Here is a 20,604-nt window from a genome sequence, read left to right as displayed (position 1 = left end):
CCATTGCAGCACAGGCAAATCAGGGAAAGGACAGCCATGTATGCCAGTCCAGTAAAATGAGTCCTGCTAAACACATTTCTCTGGTTGACCTAAATACTAAACATTACGTCATCGCCCATCATGCTTGAACACACAGACCTCATATGATCATTGTCAGCTCACGGTGAAATCACTTCTCTTGTGTGATGGCTACCTAGGACAGAGGAACCTGATCTACATAAGGGTTTGGCTTTGAATACTGACTACTGACCAATTTATAAAGGTTAAAAAAAAAAAAGAAAGAATGCCTGTATGTACTACATTTACAATTTTAACTGATTCTTCATTAAGGGCAGCCCATGTTACATTTATCTTTCAGTATTTTGTTCATTTTCCCAAAGAATTTAGTAATGAACCCCGTTCATTATTTTTAACTATTTTTGTAGTATTCATTTCCTTTATTGACCCAGTGCTTTGTAGAAAGTCATTTTTTTTATGAGACTGTCCCGTCCCCCTCTGCCTTCTAAAAAAGATTACTTTAAACGCACTTCACAGTATAAATTTTTATTGCTACTTGGCTGAAAAGTTAATTAAAAATACAGCTTTTCTGTTTAAAACTAGCAGCATCTCAAAATCAAACAAGGAGTACTCACCCACCCTCAAAACCCAGAAGATTACCGGTCTAGCCGGCCAACAGCGAAAGTGCTCTCATTTAATCCTTTTCCTAAAGCAATAAAACAACAGATTTCCTCTTGAAATTAATTACATTAAATATATAACATAATTAAAATATTTGGCAGATTTCTGCATGCTGAAATAAAAAATATATATATCATGTACATTATGCTTTGGATAATTAAAACAGTGCCTTAGAAACATTAATGTTCTTTTGTACAAAGTAATCACATGTTCACATATTTTTATTGTATGTAATCATTTATATAGGGCATGCATTTTACATTAAATACATTAATAACTAGTTCCTTGAACAAAAGATTTTGATGTGGCGATGGTCTCTCACAGAGCCTTATTCTAGACTGAAGGACCTACAAATTTGCATGAACCAATGAAGTACAAAAATAAATCTCAGCTTCTTGGCATTGAGAGAAAATATTCAAGCATCTCTAGAAAACAAAAATGTGTAGAAATGATAGTGAGATCAAACTTTGGTCACATGTCAAACAAACAGGAGCATCTTCGGTCCCATCTGTCCAAAACAAGCTGTGATTATTTGGAAAACAGTGAAAGAAATGACTAATAAAACAACATTACATTCAAAGGAATACATCTCTTTAAAAAATACATCCAAAAAGAAATACACATAATACAGCAGCCAGCGCAGGGCCTGTGTTTGAACATGGTGACCTCTAGGCAGTATGATTAATTACAGGTAAGAAAATAAGATAAAATACAATTTATGACAATGAATTCACAAGGTTAAATGAAACACCTTTAATTAACAGATTAAATGAAGCTTTCCAAATGTGACAGACAGTTTCAAATGCGACAGACTCACTTACATCAACATAAGCGCACAGCCTCTGTACGTCAGCATGGCCCCCGAATAACTACAGAGCAACAGTGTCCTGGATGCATAGTAGAAAAACACTCTTAACCTGTGGGTTTAAAGGTCATTTCTGCATCACTCATGATGAATGTCTTCACCAAAATGTTTTTGTAGCCTCTTCATTTAAAAGAAGAGGAAGAAAAGAAAAATTATGTTTTCATGTACAGTACTAATATATACCAGCATTCCTCACTGTATCACTGTTATAAATCTTTTCCATTTTGCCACAGAACTCTTTTTTTCTAATGATCATAAAAATTGTGTGAACTTTGACTGATAAACAGACTTTATTCAAATAAATCTTGGCTAGGATTCCCCCTGCTCCCTATCCCAAAACTGAACAGGATTTGGCAGAGAGCGCACACAGCACAAGCGGTTAAAGAACCATAACTGCTTGGAAATCTGATACTGGTCTCGGCTTGGCAAAACGGATCCAAATTCCAGACGCGATACAGACATGGATCCTAAGCAACTACACAACAGTAGGCTAGACTGGACAACAAGACACAAGCAGAGTAATAGGAATTCGCACTGAAACACATACGCATGTGTGCACGGCCCCAGTGGCTCATACACCTTCCCTGCTTTAGCCTGTAAGGGTGCTGTCTGCAAGCCACACAAGCTGAGTCAGACATATGTACAGATGATTCTTCAGAGCTTTGCATATATCATGTTTCGGAATGACATATAACGTCATGCCATAATGTGCCCTAGCAGTTATAATTCTATGAGTGATATAATGCTATACAGTGTGTGTGTGCATGCGTGCATGCGTGCGTGCGTGCGAGAGAGAGAGAGAGAGAGAGAGAGAGAGAGAGAGAGAGAGAGAGTCACTTGAGATGTAGAAGAAAAGGCTTTATTTTCAGGTAATGGTTATCTTTTGCCTGATTTACTGTTGAATAGCCACAGTGAGCCTACAGTTGTGAAATTGTGTTTATATGGCCATGTGAGAGAAAACGACTTTATCTAACAAACACAGTGTGTTGACAAATGCCTCTTATCACAATTACTGTGCATGGGCACGGGATGCCTCATAACTCACACCTCTGTCTCTGGCCTTGGGAGTGCTCCATGAACACACTTCAGCTGGAAACAAACACTCATCTCTCCACTACACAGCAAGCTCTCGCGACCGATACTCTCAGTGCTCAACGCACACCATACTGAACATTTCTGCACTTTCTCTTAGAGAAGACTGAATGTTTGCCCACGTAGGGATCACCGCAATCACAACTCAAGGCCCATGAGCTCATGCGCATTTCACCAAATAGCTAATAAACCGTAGTTTCACAAATATATTAATATTTGTACAGATATTTCTGAACTATGTACAAAGTGCTTTTGCAATGCAAGATCCTTCCTAAGAGAATTTAAAAAACTAAAAAGGTCATGATGTTATCTGACATGCTTTCAAACAGAAGCATGTAGTGCTTAATATTCTTTCATATATCTTAGTATTCTACACTATTCAGTCTAGGCAGGAAATGATTTCTAGAGATTTTCAGTGAATATTTGGTCACCAAATGAAAACATGGCTATAAGGCTTCTGAAGTGTAAAAGATAGTATAAAACAAAATCTCAAATTACCACAGCCCATGCTGTGGGGAGGTTAAAAAGGAAGGAAGGCGGAGAAAGAGAAAGAAGGACAGACGAGGTCAGAAAGAAAAGCGCAGAGCTAGCCGGAAGCAGCCCTGTATTAAGGCTATGGCTGTGTCGAAGGGGTGCGAGTCCTGGTGGGTTTCCATGCTCATGCCCCAGGCACCCCCTCATTCCTAGCACACAACAGAACTGTCCCACAGTCCTCCACAACCCTTTAAGAATGACCCCTTTTGGCACCAGATCGGCAGACTGTGGTCTGCACGTACATGTAGTAAAAGTGTCACGAGGACGCGCAACAGTTGGCCAAAGCCGCGAGGACCCGACGCGAGTGGCTTTAGCAAAAGTGGCAATGAGTATTCTGTTTTTTATATCGTTTCATCAGATAATCGCGATCTGTGCAACAAAGTAAGTCTTGAATTGATAGAACGTTTTGTGTTGGCACAAAGGGCACTCGGTGGCAAACCACGACTTCAAAGAGAAATATTCCAGACACTTCAAAAACTCCTATGATCAATTTTCAAATGCAATGGCAAAAATATTACACTTGGACAGAGTGCAGACAGGGCCTCGGGGATAATGTAGCGATCATGTGGAATGTCTCTGTGTTTCCAAGTCCTGATCCAGCAACCCTCCGTGTTTATCTCAAGGCAGTCCAAGGTCACCATACCCGAAAGACAAACTGCATTAGTGGCATTTTACGGAATAAATATCCCATATGAATTGTCGGAATTGATGAATCCCCCTTTCACTTTTCATTTCTGGCTGAGACAAAGTATTAATAAATTTCAAATCAAACCGTCAGTGTGAATTCCATCCAGAAGGAGACGGGTCCGTGACCTCCAGACCTGTCTCCAGGGTTGAAACTCCTAGTTCAATGGGAACCAGTAGTGCGTCTCTTTCAAAACTTAAACCTATTACTTACACTGTATTTAGCCCTACAACAAATCCGCTCATGTCATACAATGCCAAGTGTGAATGGAGAGGACTGGATAAGATCCACAACAGTCTAGGTTACATGGCCTTTATTATTACTGTATTCAACTGGCCTTAAACCTCAATAATGTCTTTTCTTTCCATTATAAAAACGAAGTGCATCTAATGTCAGCTAGATAAAGAACCACACCATTTTTGGTTTATTTCCTCAAACCCAGTGAGTACACAACCGATCACCGTGCAGGCTGCATTCACCAACGCTGCAGTCTACAGTGATCACCAGCAGAGGACGCACATCCAGCATCACTGTAGTCTGTTCACCAAAAAAACTAAAATATCCTCGAATCTGGTGATTGTGTCTATACCGTAACTCAAGATGCCAGATACAGGCGTTTTGTACACACAAAGCCTGCAGTCTGAATCACACGGCGAGAGGAACTCTCATAATCCGCTAACGCCATCATAAACCAAAATAAAATCAAACCAAATAGTTAGGGACAGTGTAGGTCCTCAAGGACAATCATACTTTTCATGTCTAAAGTAAGACTTGGTTTCACATACACACAAACACACTGTACAGTATATGAAATGGTTGTCTTGCTTTGTCTTGTCATGTTCCAGAAACGTTAGGTATTTGATGAAAAAACACCCAATCACCCTCTGTCAGCTTTCCAGTGTTACTTTATGTACAGTATTCGTGAGCCCAATGCTTTATTGACGGGTACTTTTTCTGTCTCTTCTGGCACACTTCACACACTCCTGACTGCTCACGAACCTGTTATCATATAAGCAGTAGTTAGTGAGGTCTTTTATGGTTGCCACCCAAACAACCACAGTGTTGACACCACACATGTGGACGTAGCGATGATACGACATGTAGAAGTCGACACCACGCTCACCAGTACTATTCCACGCGCTTCTCGAAGCCCCGCCCAGTCTTTCACAGCTCCACTGTGGTGTGGCGTGGGTTCCCATGTCCACCGTGCAGAACTGGACCGTTCCTCCACAACCACGTGACGTTTGTGGGCTTACATGGAGACCAGTAAGGAAAGTCTTGTCTGTCAACACTCTTTCAGTGGCATTTTTGTTTCTCCACACAGCAGAGAAGGGCTTTTTTCTTAAGAGGGATCAGCCAGCAAACTATCAGTGTTTTCGTCACCATGAGAGAGCAGGAGTTGGTGTTTGTAGTGAAAGCGGACGAGACCAGCGATGCCCTGTTGAGACGCCAGCACCTGTAATAGGCACTTTTCTTATCTTTTGGTCACCCCAGATTCTCCCTTCTGAGAAGCAACAGGGATGTCAGAAGCCTGCTGCAGGGTGTGACTTCAGATGTAAAGGGCAAAGTGTTTATGAGGTATTCTAGCTCACGCTGTGGCTTCTGGTCTGGGACAGCCCAATTTTTTTTTTTTCCAAGACCTCATTTCATTGGTCTTGAAACGTGTGCTCTCCTCCAATCCACCATCTGTTCTTCGTCTGAATCATCTCAGAGCTCTTTAGGCTGGTGGGGTTGTTGCCATGAGACCACATACAGGACTGTGCACACACACAATGTCAGAGCTGACTGAAAAATTGGAACATCCTACAGGGAGCAAGAAGGGTCACACCCTGTGGCACAGTATGACACTATGTCACAGAGATGCTCAGACAGTGATGTGCTATAGTGCCCTCTACAGGGCAGTGTCATACACCTCCTGTTGAAAGGGGGTGGGAAGGAGGCCAAGGTGCCCGTGGTCCCAGGCGGGTGGGTCTCTATTTGTGGGAGGCGTTGAGGAAGGTGGAGGTCCTGGAACAATGGGACCTTGGCCTCTCATCTGTTCCCGAACGTCGTGTTCCAGGCTGGGTGGAACCACTAACTGATCTTCTGGGTCCTGCTGTGCAGGAGCTGCGAAATACCCAGACTTCTTCTTAGGAGCTTCTAGCGCAACTTCGATAACATTGTGGCTGTCCTCAGGAGCCACAACGGAGCCATTGGAGAGTTTCTTCCCGAAGAGGCTGGAGGTGGAGGGTGACTTCTTCAGGTCGGAGATCTCCCTACCGCAGACGGCCAGCAAGCAGCCGTTGGTGGCCGACACCACCACGCTGGTCTGGCGCCGGACCCTGCCCCCGCCGCAGTATTCGGAGCCGCGGGCATCATGCCTGAGGTCCGGCTCCTTGGGGCTGGGTGGAGGCCCAGAGCGGAGCTGGAACGCGCAGCAGTGGATGTCCACCTCTACCTCCACCTTGCTGCCATTGGAAATGACACCCTCCAGTGGCGCCTCGTCATCACTGTCCAGGCCGTTGTCTGACTGGTTGCTGGAGAATGCAGTGGACGACGGCTGGCGCTGGAACAGGGTTGGATTGGCACCGGGCAGAAGGGTGCCCATCCCGCCCGTCCCACCGGCGCCACAGAGCGCAGCCGCAGGGTGCAGACTACAGCGCCGCTCGTGCCGCGGGTTCTCCTCCGACGCCGTGGAGCCCGCCTCACTGCCTACCTCTGAGGCGGATGTCTCACTACCGAACTCTGACGCGATGCCAATGCTGGAGGAAGGCGTGGCTGGCTCGACAGGTGGCACAAACGCGGGTACAGCCGTCGGCGCCGGGGGCCCTCGGGCCTCAGTGGTCCCAAAAGGAGGCTCACATGTGCAGCTGTCCTCCGTGATGTGCAGGGCCACCACCACCGCCCCGACGTTGTCACGGCACCCGTAGCTCTGGGCCAGGGTACACAGCTTTTTGGCCGCGGCTCGGGGGTCACGGACAGCCAGCACGGTCTTCACCGCCTCCTGGTAAGACAGGCACTGGAAAAGTGCCCTGTTCCCCAGGATCAGGAACTCATCCTGGGCGCAGAGGGGCTCGGTGCGTACCCAGGGCTTGGGCAGCACACATGGCGACAGGTAGGAGCAGCCCAGCAGTCGTGAGCAGCACGTAACACCGCTCACCTTGTTATCCTACAGCGTACAAGGGTCAAAGGGCATTTGAATCAACAGAAAGTCACTTGTCAAAGGAGATTTTAAAAATAGCATCAAGATCATGAGACGCCTTTTCATGGCGCTGTTGACCAGTAGTTAGAGTGTGAAATAATTACCTGTTAGCACAGTGCACAGTGAAATGTGTGAAACTAATAATAATCATTAACCACACGAAGGCCTGTGTAACAGCATCTGACTTCTGTCCTCATGCCAACTGTTACCTCGGTGATGATGGCCTTGGCTGCTTTCACCCTCTCCATTTCCTCTGCATTGTGCTCCAGGTTGAAGACCTTGGATAGGGTCAGCGGCTGGCCCTGGCGGCACAGCACGGCCTGGCACGTGCCCACGTTGGCCACGGTCAGGCTGAAATAGCTGCCCAGCTCAGAGGGCTCGTGGTGGATGTAGCAGAGCAGAGCAGAAGCCCCCAGCTTCTGCCCCACCACCCCCAGCTTTCTATCAGGGGGGTAGAAGAAGGACTAACAGTGACTAATAACAATTGAGAAAAACACACCAAGAACAGTGAAGAAAAATTCACCAATAAAAATGAAGTAACCCCCCCCCCATAACAGTGAAGAACAATCCACCAATAAAAATGCAGTAAAACCCACCAAAAACAGTGAAGAAAAATCCACTAGTAAAAATGAAGTAAAACCCACCAATTGAACAAGGAAGGTAAAAAAGTATGTCTTTAATCTGCCACTGCACGTAGCTGTGAGAAAAAAACATTTGAGAACCTTTTAAAATAAACTGAACTTCTGCATGAAAGGATGTAATCCAATCCTGGTAATGCTCTTCTCACAACTATATGTACCAGGATGTGGGAATTTGTTCAAATAAAAAAATAAATAAAAAACAATTAAGGCTTAACCAAGGCCAAGTCATGCTTGTAGCTGAAATTGCTTTCCTGTGTTCTCTTTTGTAATTCTCTATGCATGTGCGCAAGCCTGTTTGCATATGTGGGTATGCATGTGTGTAGGTGTGCAGGTATGTGTGTGTGAGAGACAGAAAGACACACACCTGTGTGAGGCGAGGAAAGTGTTGCACATGTACACACTGTCAACACTGCTGTGCTGGATCTCCTCTGCCAGCACATCTCCCATAGTGCACTGGAGCAGCCGTGGCACCTCCTCATTGCGGTCGCCATCGAAGAGCCCATACGCCGCCTCCACACTGTCCCCAAAGCGATCCACAGCCAGTACGGACACGCACAGCCTGCACACGGCGACGGGAAGCCTTCACTCAGCGCAGGACTGAACAACTACAACTCCCACAAGCCCAGGGCTTCCTTAAATCTGCACTAAGGGATTTTTGCATTTTTGCTAAACACTTAGCCTCTGAAGGACTCCACCCCCCTCCCTTCAGTCTCTTGCCCTCCATCCAAGCCTTGTTCCAAAGCCCCTCTCTCCAAACACATGCACTCTCACAACTTTGCCCTCTACCATGTGCACATGCTAAATAAGTGGAGAAGAGCCATTTTAACAGAGCTGGGCTTTTGCTCGGGACACGTTCCTCTTCTCAAAGTAACTCTTTTCGTGATTCATATCAGGATGTAAAGATTATGTAAAGTCTTAAATCACTTATATCAGAGTTTATGTACAGGTTAATACATATAAGCCTACCCAAGCTAATTCAGTGACTGTATACAGTTATAAATCTTCCTTCTCTCCCAAACAAAGATGTTCAAATGTGGCTCCCCAGGTGCAAAGAAGAGAGCCATTCGACATTTACATAAATTGACATTTACCTGAAGCCATTATCCAAAGCAACTTACAACTATGATTGAACACAACTTGAGTAACTGAGGGTTTAGGATCTTGCTCAGGGGCCCAACAGTACCAACTTGGCAGTGGTGGGGACTGAACTGGCAACCTTCTGATTACATGGCAAGTCCCTTAACCACTGAGCCACGAGGTAAGCGAAAGAACACCCCCCCATAATGTCACCTGGGCGTGAACCAGGCATTAGTTTAAGGGTGGGATACGATCGGAGGGACGACAAAGCTTCAGCTCACTTGTTCCTTTGGCCACTCAGCTCCGCGTAACCATGATCCCACGGAGCGGACAAGCCCTGCGCATCTCCTGCAGACGGGGCCGGGGTCAGCTTCTGGTCCAGCCTCAGGGTCGATATGTGACTACAAGAATGAGAGAATGAGAGAATGAGAGGAGCTTAGACAAAACCGCTATTAAGCTTTTAAAGCTGCAGGCAGTAGTTATTTATAATTAACTCCATGTCCAGTGATCAGAGCTGCTCCACTCAGCATGGTGCAGACAAGCAGGTCAATTCATTCTTGCATGAATAATGAACAATTAAAATGTTTCTTGGTGTATTTCAAATATGACATCTAATACAATCTACTGTATCTACTGATTGACAGCAATTAGTTAATTAATTTTTTTTTTTTGTAAATTCTGTATATTCTTTTTGAAGTCTAAACTGAAATTATATTTGAATGATATTTTTTTTTCTCATTTGGACAACCTCCAAACGATTCCCTTTTCTCAGCTCACAAATCTAATACTGTCCAAAAGTACACAGTCCCACAGAGGTGTAAAGGTCACACAAAAGGAGGCACAAAAAGTGCCAAAACTATTGAGGCGGCCTTCAAAACTGCAAAGCAATCAGCCAAGATGATCACACCAACAAAGAAACTCCCCTGTAAACTTCACCCAATGACCTGTGCAGAGGTGTGTGGAGGGTGGGGCCTCACCTAAACATGTTGAGAGTTTTGTGCTCCAGCATGAGGTTGCTGTTGCCGGTAAGGTCGAGCTCCTGCAGCGCGGTGGGCACGGAATCTGGCAGCAGAATCTCAGTCAGCTCATTACAGCTCACGTCCACCAACTGCCAACACAATATACCAAACGCACAAACACCCAGGCACACACACCCGCACGAACCACAAAAATGAAAGACTTGTAGCTTCTGGATACTTCCCGCGTCTACTTCTCTTTCAGTTTTTTAAGTGTGAAGTTTATTAACCACAGATTAAACAAAAGAGATCTCTTGTCTACATACACCCATCAAACGCTTCATCCGACACACTGTAGAAGTTACAATTGCCTTACGGGTGCAGTTCATATGTTTGCAGTTACAGATTATTTGCTGTTGACTGGGGTTTTTACATGCATCAGTGTCACTGAGGGGTTTAAGGGTGTGTTTCATAAACATATCCAGCCAACCACATCCTGCGGTCAAAGACTAACCAATGTGAAGGGCTTGATGGCTGCTAGCACAAACTGTGACAACACACAAGCAGCATGGCTCACAAGTGGCCAGAAAAAGACAATCACATAGGTGCAGAGTAGCACGCATCCATGTCCCTGAACAGTGTTAATGCGCATGGTCATGTATGTCATGTCCCTGAACAGTGTTAATGCGCATGGTCATGTATGTCATGCCCCTGAACAGTGTTAATGCGCATGGTCATGTATGTCATGCCCCTGAACAGTGTTAATGCGCATGGTCATGTATGTCATGCCCCTGAACAGTGTTAATGCGCATGGTCATGTATGTCATGCCCCTGAACCGTGTTAATGCGCATGGTCATGTATGTCATGCCCCTGAACCGTGTTAATGCGCATGGTCATGTATGTCATGCCCCTGAACAGTGTTAATGCGCATGGTCATGTATGTCATGCCCCTGAACAGTGTTAATGCGCATGGTCATGTATGTCATGCCCCTGAACAGTGTTAATGCGCATGGTCATGTATGTCATGCCCCTGAACAGTGTTAATGCGCATGGTCATGTATGTCATGCCCCTGAACAGTGTTAATGCGCATGGTCATGTATGTCATGCCCCTGAACAGTGTTAATGCGCATGGTCATGTATGTCATGCCCCTGAACAGTGTTAATGCGCATGGTCATGTATGTCATGCCCCTGAACAGTGTTAATGCGCATGGTCATGTATGTCATGCCCCTGAACAGTGTTAATGCGCATGGTCATGTATGTCATGCCCCTGAACAGAGCACACACACAGACCTTGATCTCAGGCAGGCTGAGCACTTCAGGGAAGACACTGATGTGGTTGGAGTGTGCGATGAGGGTATGAAGGCTCTTGCAGCTGGACACGGTGGAGGGAACGGTCTTCAGCTTGTTCCCGCTCACATTCAGCTCCTCCAGCAGCTCCAGTTTACTCAGTTTACTGAGAAAAGTACACGAACATTTCAAATAAAATTTTAAACATTTCTCAGGATCGCTGTCTTATTGGCCATGTAAGATATCACTCACGAAGAAACCCAACGGGCAGACAATGTATCAAGCATATTAAAATGAGAAGAACAGAGAAGGATAAAAGTGAAAAATCATAAATACAACAAACCCCCGTAGAGTGCCAGACCGCAGGGTGCCGTACCTTGCAGGGAAGGACAGCAGCTGGTTATAGGCCATGTGCAAGACCCGCAGGCTCTGGTGCCCCACCAGCAGTGCTGCGCAGTCCTCGTTCAGGTTGTTTCCTGTGAGGTACAGCTCCTGGAGGGAGCTAAGGCTCTCTTCTGATAGGCTACTCGGGGGGATTGTCTCTAGCGCATTGGCTGACACATTCAGGTATTTTAAACTGGGAGGAGGAAAAAAACAAAACAAAGAAACACTCAAAATCTACAAGACGTATTCAATTAATATACTATCATCTAATATGATTTTCAAAATTAATGTAGACTTCCTTGCAAAAGCAGCTCTGATGCAATGTCTCATCAAGCATAACAACATGGAATGGATGAGACAGATTATCGATAATGGGCCTACATCACTTAAAGGAGGCTATCTGAAAACACTTAGCGAAAAAAAAACCCTCCAGGCTAAAGCAGCATGACAGTCTAAAAGACCCAGTGATGCTAGACGTTATTATTAACGATTAGCTTCTTGGAAGGCTGACCGGTGATTTAACCAACAGGAAGGAGCAGAGAGGCTCGATGGGGTCGTATTGCAGCACCGCACCCCACCTATGATGCCTCCAACCACAGCCGCACGAGACTGGAGGTACACTAACCATCTCCAGATCTTTATAACACGTGTCGGCGGTCTAGTTTTTGTGAGGTATATCTGCAGCATGGGCCCTGTTTCTACAGATCAGACAGAAGCCCAGGGAAGGGCCAAGGGGGCCGGGGGTCTGTTCTTGCATTTTAGCCTCAGACTGCAAGAGGAGGAGCGAGCAGAGGGAATATGCCTAGTGAAGGGCTGAGAAAGGGAGAGAGAGAGAGAGAGAGAGAAAAAGAGAGAGAAGCAGGCCAATGAGCAATGAAAAAAGAAACGGCGGGGGCAGAGAGGGAGGGTGGGCAGGACAGGAGAAGAGAGTGACCTACTTTAAGGCTTTGGAGAAGAAGTTGTCCGGGAGCACGCCAAGCTTGTTGTGCTGCAGGTCGAGGGCTTCCAGAGGGATGTGGTCAAGTAGGTCAGGCAGTCTCTGCAGCACGTTACTGCCAGCATGGAGCTTCCGAAGACTCAGACCACTCAGCAGTCTGCAGAGCGTGAGACAGACGGACGGAGAGAGAGAGTGTTTAAAAGAGGGGTGTGACAGCATAAAGGGGAGTGCGAAAAAGAAAGAAGAGAGAGAGAGAGAGAGAGAGAGAGAGAGAGAGACGATCAGAGTGAAAGACAGACACCATTGTCTGAAGCACTGCATTTGATCCTTTAAGAAAGGCACAAAAACTGAAAATGCCCAAAGATGTCTGTCGTGTCTCAGAGTGTCCCCCAGCGCCAGCAGAGAACCGGACAGGAGGTGCTATGGAGTTCGGGCTGGACCTGAACTTAATTAGGGGTCTTACAGGGCCATTCGCATGGAAATAAACGTGACGCTCCATTGAATGGATGACCACAAACTGCTGGAGCTGTGGTAGAGGCGCAGGACGGGGAGAAGTGAGGCCTCAGGCCCCGGGACAGACAGCTGAACAGGATTTCATGCACGCGCACAGAGGCAGACATCAGCTGACCTGGCTGGCAACTCCATCAGCAGATTGTGTGAGATGTCGAGCAGCTCCAGCTTCCTGCAGTCACACACCCAATCCGGAAGGTATTCCAGAAGATTCCTATCAAATCACCATAAAGCCACTCACACCATTGTAACTCAGGTTAACGGATGTTTTGGATGTACACAAGCAACTGTCAAACATGCCAAGAAAAAATCACAGCGCACAAGTCCCAGAAGTTGGACGATAACTTACCACGAGAGGTCCATGTGTGTCAGCTGATGGGGAACAGGATAGGTGTTCACTGTGGATAGACCTGGAACAAGACAAAAGGATTTCACCTCACCACAGCCACAGAGCAGCACGAAGTCAAGCTGCGATACAGCCACAAGCCCTGTACTCACGGTTGCTGCCGGCGTGGAGGGTACGCAGCGCAAAGCCGCTGAGCGTGAGCGCCCCCAGCTGGTTGCGCTGGCAGTGCAGGGTCTCCAGGTTGCAGGCGGAGCTCAGGTCCAGCATGTCCAAACGGTTGTCCCTCACGTCCAGCTGTGTGAGCTGCTTCATGGACTCCAGTGTCTCGCTCTTCACACACCGCAGTCCGTTCAGCCTGCAGTCCGGCAAAAGAGGAAATCCAAGTCGCTTGGTTTTTGTGGCTCATCGCACAGCAGTTACAATGCCTGTCAAACGGGGAGTATTCTTTCCTGAAGGTGGCTCCACTAACCTGCTCACCGCCACTAAATCAGTAATAAAGTTCCCTGGAGTACCCAGCTGCTTTTAGGTCCTCTTGAACCCCTAACCCCTAAACCCTAACTTGGTCCTCCACTCGCATCTGATGTTAGTGAAGAGTTCCCCACATGGCAACACAAGTCTTTGCAGACCTGGAGAAGCTCTCTTACACAAAAACAACAAGAGAAAGTCAAAAACTGGCTGCTAGCTGGTATTCATAAAGTGCTCGTCATCTCTCTCTGCTCTCTGTCGCTCCACCCCATCTGCTATGGTTACAGGTCCTTTATGAGACTGCCTGCAGTTGTGATTTGCCACAGGTGCACTCAGGGGACCCCGTAAATCACACTCCTGCCCTTTCCTCGAAACGTCGAGAAGCCGAGCTCCGTGGCCTAACGTAAGCAGCTCTGATGGATGGTGAAGCAGATGGGCTTTGAGGGCAAAGGATCAACAGTTATCCATGTAAAACAATACTGGCAGGTAGAGACAAGGATACAGCTTTATTTGAAAATGGCCACTCAGAAGAGAGGGATGCGTGGGAACAGACTCAGTCTAGAATGTTCATCTCCTGTGTACCGATAGCTGATCTTGTTACGTCACCATTGCATATTGATCCTGCGTTATGCCTCAAGTGACCAACAAGAGTATTAAGTGAGAGACACCAGAGAAAGACAGAGGAAGAGAGAGAGAGAACGGCGACAGAGGGGAAGAGTGAAAAGACAGAGAGAGAAGTAATGAACAACAGGAGAGAGCGAGAGAGAGAGAGAGAGAGATCTGCCAGCTTTCCTGCCCCTCACCGTAAATCCACAGTCCTGATGTGGAGTGCACGGAGCAGGCTGGTGAGCTCCAGGACCTCCACCTTGTTCCCAGCCATGGCCAGTCTGTCCATAGCCACAAGCCTCTCCAGCACACTGGGCACGTGGGGGAAGCTGTTGAAGGAGAGGCCCAGACTGCTGAGCTGTGCTAGGCGCCCCAGCTCCTCTGGCAGGGAGCTCAGGTGGTTGCCGTCCAGAGAGAGGGTCTGTAGACTGGACGGCACAGAGACACGGCAGCCGCATTAACATTGGGAACGTGAAGCCCTCCGCGAAGACAGAACCAGGGAACGAATGTGAAATTCCAGTGCTGCTCTTTGTGTTAAGAGCCCTCCTGATTTGAGCTAGGCTAGAAACATTCAAACTGGTCTGATTTTTAAGTGTGATTAAATCTTTCTTTATAACGAGCACCTATCAGCTTAACCCAATGCAATGGCATGATTAGAAATGACAAAAAACAAAGATTGTTTTGACTGATGTGGAAAATGTGTGTTCACATGCCTGGGAAACAAACAAAAGAAGTAAGAAAGTAAACGAATGAATGAAACTGCTTTCTCATGGAAGACCTAATCTCTCGCATACGATTATGCAGATAATAATAAGTATTCAAAAACATAACCAATCTCATTATAATATGCAGATATTTCATATGACCTTCAAAGCTCTTATCTCCTGGTGAAATCATAGGGTTTTTCTAAAGAGCAGCATGGCCAGTGTTATCAACGCTGCACGTACACCATGCACCTTTATCACCCTTCAAGCAGCTCTGAGCTCTGATTGCTCTGTATGCCCCCTTATCGTCAATGTTTGAAACTTGGGTTTGTGAGCAGGAGCCTGAGGGCTGTGTGAAATGGAGACTCTGGACTGAATTCACCTTGAGAGGTTTCCGATACAGGGCGGGATGCAGCACAGGCCATTACAGGACAGGTTGAGCTCGGCCAGGGTCTTGATCTCGCACACAGCCTCGGGGAACACGCCCAGCCGGTTGTGAGACAGGTTCAAGCTCTTTAGCTGGGCAAACCTGTGCACACATGTACACAAGTGTACAGACAGACAGAGAGACAGACAGAGAGACAGTCAGTCAGACATGTCTCTCTCATCAGTGAAGCTGTCCAAACAGCTATAAGATACACAACCATTAACTGGCGCTGTCTGACATTTTGCTGTGGAGAAGTAATGTTACTGCAGTAAAGTGACTCCATTATTCCTTGCCCTAAAAGGCGACGCTTCTGAGTGCAGCTCTGGGTCCTCTGAGTGCTGTCCACGCCTGTCTAACACGCCCACTGGAAGGGAGAGACGGCTCTGATGTCCTGAATATGATGGCCGAGTAGGAATCGCACACAGGGCTCACACATGTGCATGTGCATGCACACACACACACACACACACATTCAACAACAAACACTCCCTATCACACTCACACACACACAATGTGTAGCAGTGAGTGAAATGCACAAGGACAGCAAAGATCAGAGAGCCATTTCTGTGCCCACTCACACAAACATGTTCCTATGCATGCACGCACACACACACACACACACACACACACACACACAAACACACTGCACTGCCCCACCTCAAACTCCCACCCGCACACATATATGCCCACATAAAACTCTTATGCACACACAGACACACATATGCCCACCTGTCCACACATATAAGCATGGGTCCACCTCACACACACAGGGTACTACATCGTACCACTGAGATGAGCAATAATAAAGAGAAAGAAGCAGAGCGAGCGAGAGAGAAGGGGGGAGAGATGCAGCCACATGTGAAAACTGTCTTTATCTGCTACATGGCAGAATAGCTTCTCTCGTATACAAACAGACACACACAGGCACACACCCCTCCAAACAGGTACACACATCAAACTCTTTGCACTTATGGCTCAGTTCTGCTGAGATGATGGCCGACAGTGAAACATCACTCCGGCAGGTTGATGATTAACGTGTAATAGCCCTCATTATGCATCTCTAAGGTGAACTCCCTTCACCACTCCTGCAATAAAGTAAAGGTCCAGGAGCCAAGTCTGTGTGTGGGCCAAGCAAGCAGTCATAAAACCACAGGCCAAGATCCATCTATATAGTATATCCACGTCACACGTCTATGGCCACATCAACCTGTTATGCAACAAGGCATTTGAACCACGTTTCACAGCTGTCTTATCAACTACAGCGACACGCACGTCCAGCCAGTCACATGTGTTCACGGATTCCTGCAGGATCGGGAACAGGGGTGATCTCCTTGAGACCACCATGTCCGCGGCTCGGTTCGCGCAGGAGAAGACGGTACCTGTTGAAGTTGCAGAGGCCTCCCGGAGCGTCCAGCCTGATGAAGTTGTGGCGCAGGTTGAGGTGCGTGATGTCCTGACAGTAGAGCAAGTACTCAGGAACCTCCTCCAGACTGTAGCAGGACAGATCCACCAAACTGACGGTCTGGGACACCACCTGCACACGAACACACGCGCACGCGTGCACACACACAGTGCAAGAAAATTTACTTCGACTGCATGGTAGTAAAAACACAAAAGCAAGGGGCATCCAGGAGATTGCGTAACATATTCAATCAAAAGAGGATTCACTCAGACAGTAATGAGACTACCGGAAAGGAGAAAGTTTTAACATAATAGAGGAGAGAAGGAGGGGAGGGGAGGGGAGAGGAGTGAGTGTGTGTGACAGTGACAGCGCTGTAGATGTTATCAGACTGCTTGGCCATCCTGGCTCTCTGCTGAACTGAAGAATGCAGTAATAGCGCAGCCCCCGACATCACAACAGCCAAAGCTTTGTACATTGATGGCTAAGCCCATCGTGCGGTACCTCCCTACACACTCCACACACACTCCGCCCTCGGCCGAGAAACAATACGAGCATGCACGTGTGAACGCACGCTCCAGGACACCACGCTGGCCAAATTCAGCAGTGCAGAGACAGATCTTAAAATGCACCGAAACTGAAAACCCGGTTCACTTATTTCTGACCCTCTGTATCTTCCCTCGCCTTCACCCAGTCCTCTCTCCTAAGCTGAAGACTCTTTAGAATTTCCTTGTTTCTTTTTCTACGCCCTCTTCACGTGCGTATATGGGCTCCGCCTGGCGGGGGTATTTCACGGCCGGTGGGGTCCACGCAGGGGAAGCACGCTGATGAGAAGCCAGGGAGGAGGAAGAAGGCAGAGTTACAGAGTGCAAGGAAGTACACGTCATCCATAAAACCAAAGAATGACTAGTCCTGAAAAAAAAGATAAGAAAAAGATTGAGCGTTTCCAGAATACGCAACTGCAGACACAGTAGGCTGTCTCAGCAAGGCTGTGTTTGGGAGGGGGTTGGCACTGTATGTACCTCTGTGCTTACAACACATCCACACACACACACACACACACACACACACACCTTTTATGACAGCAGGGAGAATAAGAGTAGTCAGGAGAGGTTCCAGTGACAACCTGCACCTACACCCACACACCCACCCACATTCAACTACCCACACCCTCACATACACATTCCCACACCCCCACACACACCAATCCTAATATGTGGTCTGGGTACGTCTGCGTACTTTGGAGGCTTGCCGATGCCAGCGCTGGTGCTCAGGTAGGGTGTCAAAGGTCACGTAGTATGTCTGAGCCTGTGGTCCAGCAGAGCTGAACATCAAACACTGCTTCCTCTTCACCTCCTCCACCTGCCAACACAGAAGTGAGTTCAGAAAGAGTGTCTCAGGGGCGTGCAAAAACAAAACGAAAGAAAAAGGGTGTGACCCCTTATTCTGTGAGTAGCCAATTATTATTTACAGGACACAGGAGGATGACCTAATTAGGTCATAAAGGGAACTAGATTTATTACAGCACTAGGACACCTAACCCTTCCAGAGAAGTTGTGATATGTAAATACAATACACTCTCGTCAGCAGCAACACTGTAACCGCATACAGACGGCCTACTCCACGTTTAGCAAACCTGACATAAGGTCTGCATATTACACATTTCAACACTTAAGCACCTCAGAAAAAACGTACTTAAAACTTCCCACGAGGGAGGTCACGTATGTAGACCTACAGCTCTGAAACACATTTGTAAGGTGTATAAAAGGTAATATATAAGTATATCTAATATATAACTAATACATAAAGTATAAAAGGTAACGTGGAGCTGCTTATTGCAGTCCCGTGGACACAGCTCAGGGAATCGTAGCGTTGTGCGCCCTGGATTGCTGGAGGCTAGAGCCTCCCCTCCCTCCCCTGTCGTGTGCAGCTGTGTTTGTACGCCCCAGCCGTGGCCGAGCTCTCAGCGAGAGCGTGGGGCAATGGAGCAGTGCGTGGGAGCCCCTGATCTCGCTCACCTTCCCCCCAACCAGGGGCAGAATGTGCAGTTTGCCCGTCAGGCTGTCCTTCACGGAGGCCACGATCAGGCAGGTGCCACACAGGATCACTTGCCGCTCCGCCCACTTGTGAAGCTGCGTCTTGCCCTTGCGCACGTTGAACACTCCCTTCAGCAGGGTCCGGTCCTGCTGATCCGCATTCACCGGGCGCTCTGCGGACACGCACGCACACACACACACACACACACACACACACTGTAGTGGACCTTTACAAGAAAAGTTTATACTGAGTACACAAAATAAATTAAAAATGGAACATGGAAGTGCCCAGACAAGTACATCCCCCCCTACTCTGAGATCTTCTGAACACAGAGCCCCCGGAGAGGCAGCTGTCACAATATGCCGCTCACACACACACACACACACACACACACACACACACACACACACACACACACGCAGAGGCAGAGTAGTGTAGGATCTCTGTAGGAGATATAGATGCAAGGACAATGGAGCTGCCAGCAAATGTCAGTTCCCAGTGAGACACACACACACACACACACACACACACACACATGCAGTCATTGGAGTCAGACAGACAGATACAGCTGTGCCATTATTACCTCACTTATTTTATGTGATACATAAAGTCATATGACCTACGACTCTGCAAAATCTGCAAAATATGCAAAAGCATATTATCTAGTAACTACAGTGACCACTGAAGTGCTCCCATGCTCAGACTCCCACCGAGATCTCAGCGAACAAAGTTCATCCACTCGAACACAGGTGCAGTCAGTGCTGAACCACGCGCCTTTTGCCCCCCTCACCTCTCTCCACCCTCAATCTGAACGTGCCGCCAGGACCCGTGCTGGCACGCGGGCACCGGGCTCAGCGTGGCACCTCCACGGGCTCCCCAGACCTGCACGACTTCCAGCTCGGACACGTTAAGGATAACTGCGGGTCGGACCAGGTCCAAGGAGGACATATGCTGCCTTCGACTTCCCCTACCAGACCTCTTGGTGAGTGCAGGTGTTCCAGCAGGTAGACGATGAGCATGTGCGTGCCCCTCTGGAGGACTGCCACAGCTCGCTGTCAGCTCTTTGGTTCCTACAAGGCATTGAACTGCAGCTCCCTGCCCAGCAGGGTGTCTTCTGTGTGGAAGACTGATCTTCCAGAACTAAGAGGCAGTAACACAGAACGGGGCCAGAGTCGATAAGGGTGTCTCCTCATCCCACTTGCAGGAGAGCTCCAGAACTCTGGCTGATAGGGAGAGCGAGTGGTTGCTATGAAACGGGCTCGTCGGTTGAACCTGGAAGACCAAAGGCCAAACCAGAGCTCTAGAGCCCAGGACAGTCGATAGCATGGAGACATACTACAATCACAAACACACGCCACATTGGTTAAAGAAAAAACCTGTCACATCAACACACGCAATGACAGTAAACGGTACACATGCCTCCATCATCTGCCATGGTCACTCACTTCAGTCTGTGTCAGTGAACCTAAAGTCAACACAACACTGTCAAACTGCTAATTTAAAATAAGTGTACATCACCACACACACACACACACACACACACACACACACACACACACACACACACACACACACACAGCAACAACCTTTTAAGGACCTTTTCTAAGAGGAACCCAGGTCAATCCAATCATAACTGTAAAGTGCGAGGCTGGAAACACTCCAACCTAACCCAGATAAAGTCAACCAACCATATGTCACAGACGTCCCAAGAGAAAGGAACTTCAGATATTAGAGATAGCAAGGCATCAAACACATACTAACCACTGAATAATCTTCCATCTACACTCAC

The 20,604-nt window shown here is 47.4% G+C and overlaps 1 protein-coding gene across 2 annotated transcripts in view; it reads right to left on the bottom strand.

The window, feature by feature from the left end:
* Positions 1 to 881: 881 nt before the first annotated feature.
* The window catches only part of phlpp2 (PH domain and leucine rich repeat protein phosphatase 2), a 30,872-nt gene continuing 11,149 nt past the window's right edge, over positions 882 to 20,604 (bottom strand). For both annotated transcript variants that reach the window (XM_027007457.2, XM_027007456.2), the window contains 16 exons: positions 18,797 to 18,987; positions 18,018 to 18,140; positions 16,759 to 16,913; positions 15,335 to 15,481; positions 14,446 to 14,676; positions 13,330 to 13,532; positions 13,181 to 13,241; positions 12,950 to 13,045; positions 12,323 to 12,478; positions 11,377 to 11,577; positions 11,004 to 11,166; positions 9,731 to 9,861; positions 9,035 to 9,154; positions 8,041 to 8,235; positions 7,245 to 7,476; positions 882 to 7,002 (listed from right to left, as the gene is read on the bottom strand). In XM_027007457.2, the coding sequence (XP_026863258.2) occupies positions 5,746 to 7,002; positions 7,245 to 7,476; positions 8,041 to 8,235; positions 9,035 to 9,154; positions 9,731 to 9,861; positions 11,004 to 11,166; positions 11,377 to 11,577; positions 12,323 to 12,478; positions 12,950 to 13,045; positions 13,181 to 13,241; positions 13,330 to 13,532; positions 14,446 to 14,676; positions 15,335 to 15,481; positions 16,759 to 16,913; positions 18,018 to 18,140; positions 18,797 to 18,987 (3,662 nt within the window). In that variant the 3' untranslated portion in view covers positions 882 to 5,745. The remainder of the gene's footprint in view (positions 7,003 to 7,244; positions 7,477 to 8,040; positions 8,236 to 9,034; positions 9,155 to 9,730; positions 9,862 to 11,003; positions 11,167 to 11,376; positions 11,578 to 12,322; positions 12,479 to 12,949; positions 13,046 to 13,180; positions 13,242 to 13,329; positions 13,533 to 14,445; positions 14,677 to 15,334; positions 15,482 to 16,758; positions 16,914 to 18,017; positions 18,141 to 18,796; positions 18,988 to 20,604) is intronic.

This window comes from Electrophorus electricus, chromosome 1 (genome assembly GCF_013358815.1).
Source record: "Electrophorus electricus isolate fEleEle1 chromosome 1, fEleEle1.pri, whole genome shotgun sequence".
Lineage (NCBI taxonomy): Eukaryota > Metazoa > Chordata > Actinopteri > Gymnotiformes > Gymnotidae > Electrophorus > Electrophorus electricus.
This window is presented reverse-complemented; position numbering and strand designations above follow the sequence as displayed.